Source organism: Varroa destructor, unplaced genomic scaffold, assembly GCF_002443255.2.
Source record: "Varroa destructor unplaced genomic scaffold, Vdes_3.0 BEIS01000007.1, whole genome shotgun sequence".
In the NCBI taxonomy this organism is placed as follows: Eukaryota; Metazoa; Arthropoda; class Arachnida; order Mesostigmata; family Varroidae; genus Varroa; species Varroa destructor.
The window spans coordinates 21,604,641-21,611,975 of record NW_019211460.1 but is presented as its reverse complement, the minus strand read 5'-3'; the positions used below and the strand labels follow the sequence as shown (position 1 = coordinate 21,611,975).

The 7,335-nt window shown below is 40.6% G+C and overlaps 1 protein-coding gene across 6 annotated transcripts; it reads left to right on the top strand.

Moving 5' to 3' along the window:
• Window positions 1-1,682: 1,682 nt before the first annotated feature.
• Window positions 1,683-6,498, top strand: LOC111254658 (thiol S-methyltransferase TMT1A-like). 6 transcript variants are annotated; one of them, XM_086975237.1, is made up of 6 exons: window positions 1,683-2,076; window positions 2,480-2,638; window positions 3,150-3,300; window positions 3,921-4,216; window positions 5,443-5,565; window positions 5,769-6,498. In XM_086975237.1, exons 2-6 carry the CDS (start codon window positions 2,525-2,527, stop codon window positions 5,880-5,882), a joined length of 798 nt encoding a protein of 265 aa, XP_086831363.1. In that variant the 5' UTR covers window positions 1,683-2,076; window positions 2,480-2,524; the 3' UTR covers window positions 5,883-6,498. The 6 variants fall into 6 exon arrangements, with proteins under 6 accessions (XP_086831363.1, XP_022671466.1, XP_022671463.1 ...); XM_022815731.2 differs by having other exon boundaries at window positions 1,687-2,076; window positions 2,493-2,656; XM_022815728.2 differs by having other exon boundaries at window positions 1,689-2,076; window positions 2,480-2,656.
• Window positions 6,499-7,335: the final 837 nt, after the last annotated feature.

Genomic DNA, 7,335 nt, shown 5'->3' with positions numbered 1-7,335 from the left:
GTTACAAATGTTGACGAGTAAAGCTCACTTTTTTTGCCAAGATATTTTTTTTAATTTTTTCAGCAAAATGAATTTTTCAGACCCCAGCTGACTTATACCGCTGATCAGTTTTCTATCCATCACAATTGCGCCTTTAATATAACCTATCAGTCAGTTACTTCTATGCGTTGCTATGTGATCGTGTCGAATTTGACACATGCGCAAATGAATTTGTTAGTCTCACGATTTACTCCATTACTACATACGCCATCAATCATGCCTCGATCTTATTTGCGTGTTTATAAAATATAGCAATGGTTATTTTGTCCACAGGAACCACAGCTGTTATGACCAGGGACAGTTCGTTGCGACATTACACACGTTGGCTTCTACCTAGCCATTGCTAGTTGTCGAGAGCTGGTGTTACGTGGCAAATCGGTCTGATCTGGTACGACTAATAAAGCAGGGGGGAAAAAAAAACGACGATAACTGTGGGTCATTGCACTCCTCTATTTTTCGTCATCAATGTCGAAGCCGGCGTCCACCTACAGGTGACACTGCTGTCCACGATGCTGGCAAACGTGATTAGCGGGAATGCCGTCACAGCAAAAAACGCGGCTAACAATTATCATAATAACATGAAGGCGACGGCACTTCGCGTACTGCTCTATAGTTACGTTATGTAATAGTAACACGACAATACGAAGATAGACACAGTGGCTTTTCGTGGCAACGGTCATAGACCGAGGGAATAGTTACCGACCCAGTACAGCCATGGGCTGAAGTCGTTACTAGCTTCTCGTCTTCACGACAATGGATCGCAGACAGTGCAGAGGGACGGCTAGCGGCTTGCCGTCCAGATCTCGCACCGCTACCTAACTTTCCCCAATGAGAGCTAGCGTTGTCACTGTTTGGGAAGTATCGATTTTGAAATCGTTGACACTCAAGCAAGTCACGAGTTCATGATGTAAGGTTTGTCAGCCTGCTGCGCAGCTCCACCAGGCTCTAATTATTCATTTCGGGATTCGTAAATGATAGAGTAGTTGATTGAAAGGATACGTAATGCAAACATTTAGATATGTCTATATTTGTTCCAGCTTCCCGTTATGTAATATCACAAAATTCGACATATTATTCGTGAATTTCAGCTTATGAATCCTACTTCAGTTCTAGCTAATATGACCCTGTCCAACAGACAGAAGCTGATGGACTAAAAGAAATGGTAAAAGTAAATCGAGTCAGAGGTAAACAGTGAGCTACAATCTATAATGCAAGTTGTTCAATGAAAGCGGCTCTATCACATCATAACAACCGGTGCCTTATCGGGCCACTGGGACTAACGGTAGAATCACGGCTCCAAAAGTTGCTGTTTATTCCGATCATTTATTAATCTGCTCAAATCAACAAAATCCATCTATAGCAGGCAACCAAGAGAACCGCGATAAAGATTGATATTACGGTTAAAAGCCTTGCGGACGGCCAATGGAAGTCGACTTTAGTCTATCTTTAACCCAAACTTCAAGCATTTCACGGGTTTCTTCAGTATATATAGCTGCAATGAAAGCATATGTTGTTGCAACACAGTTATTGAAATAGATTTCAATGCGGACACGTTCGTATGTAGACAGACCTTACCAGACGGACAGACAAACACTTTATAAATACACAAGAAGGGCGCCGACACTCGAGAAGAAAGTGCCTAGATAGAGGGGCCGTTCGGCAATATCAAGAGCGAAAGTGGGAAAGTGCGTTGCGCTTTAATTTATTAGTTTTTTTTCATAGCCAATCCGCAATGGGAAGCAGGCCTGTAGAGTCACAAAAGAGAAGCTGAATAGAATGAAGAGTGCCTAAATTGTTTGCTGGTCATATCTTCAGAGCGATGGAGCATTACAGAGTAAACAGTTCATGCTGCTCCCCAGGGCTTGCGGGACCGTGCCAGGAACACAGTGAAGTAAATCGTCCTGCCGATAGGGGTACACATATTTGAAGACATCGCTAGCGAAGTAGTGAACTGGGCTCAACTCAAACTGTCAGTGAAGTGCGTGTGCAAAGTGGACGTACAAGAAGTTTAAAAGAAATTCAAAAAGGCTACAGCAGGTTTGTCTTTCAGGTCGATAACAATAGATGAGATGGAGATTTCAAAGTGAACAGATTTCGATTTGTGAATACTACGTTATCACGACAGTAACTTAAACAGCTTCAAGATAACCCTGTTGCGCTCCAGAAGTCTGAAGTTATACGAAATATGTGAACCACATTGGTTAGCGAGTATATTACATGGACGAGGTTGATTTTTAGAAAAGTTTGTCAATTGTCGTTCCAATATCATGGCAACAGGTAATTAGAAAAACAAAATCAGAATGACCCCGCAATCGTTTAGCTTGGGTTGGAGAGAAATTTCAGCTCAGTAGAAACGTACGTATGTATATGTATATATATATATATATATATATATATATAAGAATACATAGAAATCTAATAGAAAATTTAAATAAAACAGCTTAAGCATATAGGTGTTTAATCCCGACCACCAAACAAAACTGGAATGTCGTCATCATCGGTGACAGCTGCACAGGCAGCGCTTGCCCAGCTACGACAGCTCCAGAAACGACCGTTAGTGCTTTGGTCTGCAGCACCCTTGGTCAGCTTTCTTGTCATGGTGATTTTTAGGAAGCAGGTATGGTGTTTGTAGGTAGCTCACACTATACATAGAAATTTTGCTTCGGCTTGAAATGTTCGTAAGATGGTACTTTTAAAAGCTATACTTTAGAAACTCTAAAAAATTGGCTGGTCTTTAGTTTCAACTAATGAAATTTCGATATTTGTTAAAAAAATTCGAATGGATGGATTGATGAACACAAATGGTGAAAGTGAATGCTAGCACTAGTGCCGGAGGAACACACATTGAGGTTCCGCAACTGCGAAGTCGAACACGAGCGCCTGGCTTCCGTAGCACTGTCCAAACGAGTGCAGAATCTGAAGTATGAAGCACTCAAAAAAAAACCCAACAAGTATCACTGCGAACCAATAAGTAGATACAATTTGGCCTAGCTATACATACATATTGAAAGGGTTAGAGAGAGAGAGAGAGAGAGAGAGAGAGATTATTAATGTTAGAGGTATACAATATAACCTTTTGCTTTCCCACTATATGTTGATTTTCTTTGCAGGTTCGTCTAGGTGTCAGGCAAATTATGGCGCTTCTTTACGGAGAAGATCTAAAATCGAAGCAGAACACCACCAAACTTGCTCGTTTCAAAAAGGTGCTTTTCGAGAATCTCAAGGATCTGAAATCCCACGATGCCCAATTACGCAAAGATGGTGAGAGACGATTTTTGGTAGAAACTGCTCCAAATAGTTGCTTCCAACTACGTTCCCATGACGCGAATGCAAACAGTACGACATAAAAACATCCTCCCCTGTAAATAGAAATCTAATAAAAAAGCTTCCGCAATCGTTGTGCTACTTAGCGCTGTAGAAGCTCATGAACTTCACGTGAAACAAATTTCAATTAAAGGACTTCGTATTAGAAAGAAGTCCTTGGGAATATTAGATGCTATGTTACGTTAGATCTTCATACTTTATAACGCTTACTTTTCTATCGTAGCTTTCGAAACTTCCCTGGACAAATGACGTTGCAAAAATTAGATGATGTTTAAAAAATATTTGGTCTTGATATAACGTATGTAGTGAAAGAGGGATTTCATATGCAACCTTTTCTACTGCTCGTTATTTCCTTATTTAGCGTAATTTTTTATTGAAGCCCATTTAAACTGCTCAATAGTGGTGAACGAAATATAACATATATGCAAAGAAAGAACGATAGACGGTAGCTATTCATCTTATTTCGACATCCGACGAAAGTACTAATGTGACGAGGCATTCAATAGATTACGTTTCACTATTCACTAATACGAAATAACTGAAGCTCTTTGTTACAGGCAGGCTATACATTGTGGAGCTGAACCCCAGTACGGGCAGTAACTTCGAGTTCTACCCACGCGGCTCCAAGGTCGTAATAGTAGAGACGGAGCTCATGTTTGAGCAACTCTACAAAAAAAAGCAACATGAATTTCCATTCTCCCACATTAAGGTCGAACGCTTCATCCAAGGTCGGCCTGAATCACTCAAAGATTTACCGGATGCATCTGTCGACGTGGTGGTGGCAACACTTGTATGCTGCTCCGTCGAAAATCTCGCTGTTAGCATGCGTGAAATTAAGCGTGTCTTGGCCAAGGTAACGTTACTGGCTTCAGTTGGGCCTTGGCTACCAATCAACTAGGTAAAATTCGACCATATTCAAATATGAGACAAATCGAAACTTACCTCGTAATGTAATCTGTATTATACACTTCTCAATGGGAAGTTGGATGATAGTAGTTTCGGAACGCTTGTATTTGAATTAATTAGACATCTTAAGTAAGTAGCACGTGCTCTCTATGGATAAGTCGTAATGTTGGCTTCCTGTCATGAGGGCGTCTGAACCTCTTTGCATAAGCTTATTTTAGGAAATTTTAGCCCGCTTTAGAATCCAGCGCCCCTCTTAGATAAATGGCGTTCATGGCTTACTGTCATTTTTGCTTCGTTCACTCGCAAATGTTAGTGAGTGCAACAATGGACAACGAGTGAAGTAATAACTAGCAAAGCTTTCTTTAGCAAAGCCCAAGACGTTCGTGTTTGATGAAAAGACGAATGCTTGCTTTACCTACGCATACATACCATTATGGAAATTTGAATTTGAAGATAAGTTGGCGGCACAACAAGGACCCGGTGGAAAGGGTCGATGACCATGCACGTTTGGTCATCAAATGCGCAAAATGCAAATCGATTGCGTTGAAAGCTTTGCTGATTTGACTATCACAGTTATTATTGTATTGCGGTAATGATGAACGATTTTAGCTTTGTTATTTTCTTTAGCTTCTATCGATGGCGAAGTTCGGCGGCGCGGGACCCTTTCAGAGGCGCTTAAATTGACTAAAAATACGTGAGCTAACACACCAGTCGGCCTGAGGTTGATCTATGTCTGAGATTGTTCATCTACGTATGTTCGCCCGTAAAGCGACTGCTCCCTAACCCACAGATAAAGCTTGATAAAACAAACATTTTTTCTAGTATCAAAAAAGAATGCCTATCGAGAAATACAATCTGCTCAGTCTAGTCCCTGATAAAAAGAATCCAAAGAGATTAGCTAAATCAAACTCATCTGCTGAAGTTTAGGTGGAAAGCTTCGTTTTATTAAAATTGAAATAAGACTAGAAAAAATCTAATATGGCGTTGTGCGACGCTTGATGAATGGCCGTCGGCATTCGGTTTACCTATATGACTAAATACACAGCCCGTCTAAACCCATTATTCGGGCCAAATTCGACATTGTTAAACAACAAGGCTAACATGATGCTCAGCGATTTTCACTTGTTCTTGTTGAATAGGTTGTTTAATGTCACTCTTTCCGCCATTTGTTAGGGAGGCCGGTACTACTTCTTAGAACACGAACAATATCAAGATCCTAGTTGGGGCTATTCGATCCAAAAAGCCGTCAACCCCATATGGAAAATGTGTAACGACGGATGCAACGTTTCACGAAGGGTAAGAGAATTATCGCGTACGGCACTAACTTACACGGAGCGGTAAGCTAGTCTGCTAGTTAACAGATTTGCTATACTTTTATTTGAATACCTTTATTTTGGTAGGGATTTCAACCGATATGATATTTACAGCATTGATTAAAACTACGACACGTGTTCTGTATTTGAATGAATGAAGTCGATTTTATTGTTCTCCGTTTGCAGATCGGTGAGGTCATTGAGTACGTCGGCTTTCATTCCGTAACAATGAAAAAATACCACCCTGCTGAAATTCCGTTTCTCATGAGGCCTCTTGTCGTTGGTTTTGCTACGAAGTAGATACTGCACACCACAGTTCCTCTGTTTCTTTCGCTACTCGATTCATCTTGTGTTGTATATTCAAATATTGAGCATAAAAAAGTTATGAGAAAACGTCAAACATATGACTCTATATATTGGTTAGGTGGTACTTAGGCGTTCAATATCGATGGCCTAATGGCTGACCCGTTTGAATAATTGACAAAATCTTTCGGGAAAAATGTCGTTGCCGATTGAAACGTAATCAAACGAACTAGCTAACTACAGCATAATATAACGATCACCATTTAGGTATCTCACTCTCGACTGCGTAGGGGTTCTACCGTTTCAATATTTCGCCACATAAAAAAAGCTCGATCACGGTTATTATTATTGAAAACACCGGGTCGATAGGAATCGATTTAATCACTTTGAATCACGTGAATTATAAAAAGCAGCCATTTTGAACTACGCCTTTACCATCAAATATTTAGAGCTATACCAAATAGGGCGCATATCTACAAAATACGACATTTTTTTTTACGGCAATAACTAACTCGACGAATCGTTGAGTTTTACAAGTAGCCTTTAGCACACAGTCAAAATGTCAATTTTGACACTGGAAAATAGAGTGGACTAGAGACGCAATAGCACCAAATCAGCTGCGCCATCATTATCAAGATTTTAGCAAAAATAATGACAGGCATGCAATTACGACAAATCGTATTGACTCTTTCATTGCGTGCTAGTGATTTCACCAACTTGTAGCCCGTGTGTAGGTACAGGACCTGTGCGAACAAACCCCTCGTCGAGCGTTGGACCCCATCGTAATGACAGATAGGTTATCATTGTAGTTGTCCTCTAACGGCAAAAACAATATCACTGTCTCCAAGCGACAATAATTTTTTAAGGCCTACGTATATTTTACTTCTATAATATTATAGCGTCCGAGACCAATTGAAAGATTGCTCCTCATAGCAGATACCGGAGTGTCGAGTCTAAAGTGACGGCCTCAGCTGTACACCTCCTGTACACAGCCTCACACATGAGGCGCTTGTGAGTTACCACAAATCAGATCAGCCTTTTCTCGAGCATCGAGGATGCATTATTAGCTCTATACTACGCTCACTGGCTAACATTTGCATTAGACACCTTAATACAGGTTTTCCGACATTGAATATAATCCTGTACAATAGGTAATAGCTACTTTTTGATCGTACGATGTGACAGTCTTTGGGACAGTCAATCGAGTGCTTAGAGCTTCTTGGGCTGAGTAAATACTCATTGGCGATACGCATTAAGTAGACTAGACGTACCACCTTCGGATTGATGCTGTCAACGCCAACCAAATTTAGCCAAATGCCGGGGTAGATTGATCAGCTAGAACCGATCATGTTCTTGAAATGTACAACGAGCGGATCTAGTCCTCCTACAAGTGACTGAAACGTTTTGTAGAAATTCTTCGCTGACGTAGTATCTTCCGCCAACAATATAT

Bases quoted from the DNA above. Each gene is read 5' to 3' on its own strand.
- LOC111254658 (XM_022815731.2), top strand. From the start codon at position 2,525: ATGTCGTCATCATCGGTGACAGCTGCACAGGCAGCGCTTGCCCAGCTA. The intron at 2,657-3,149 runs GTATGGTGTTTG...TTTTCTTTGCAG, and splicing joins TGGTGATTTTTAGGAAGCAG to GTTCGTCTAGGTGTCAGGCA. The intron at 4,217-5,442 runs GTAACGTTACTG...GCCATTTGTTAG, and splicing joins TTAAGCGTGTCTTGGCCAAG to GGAGGCCGGTACTACTTCTT.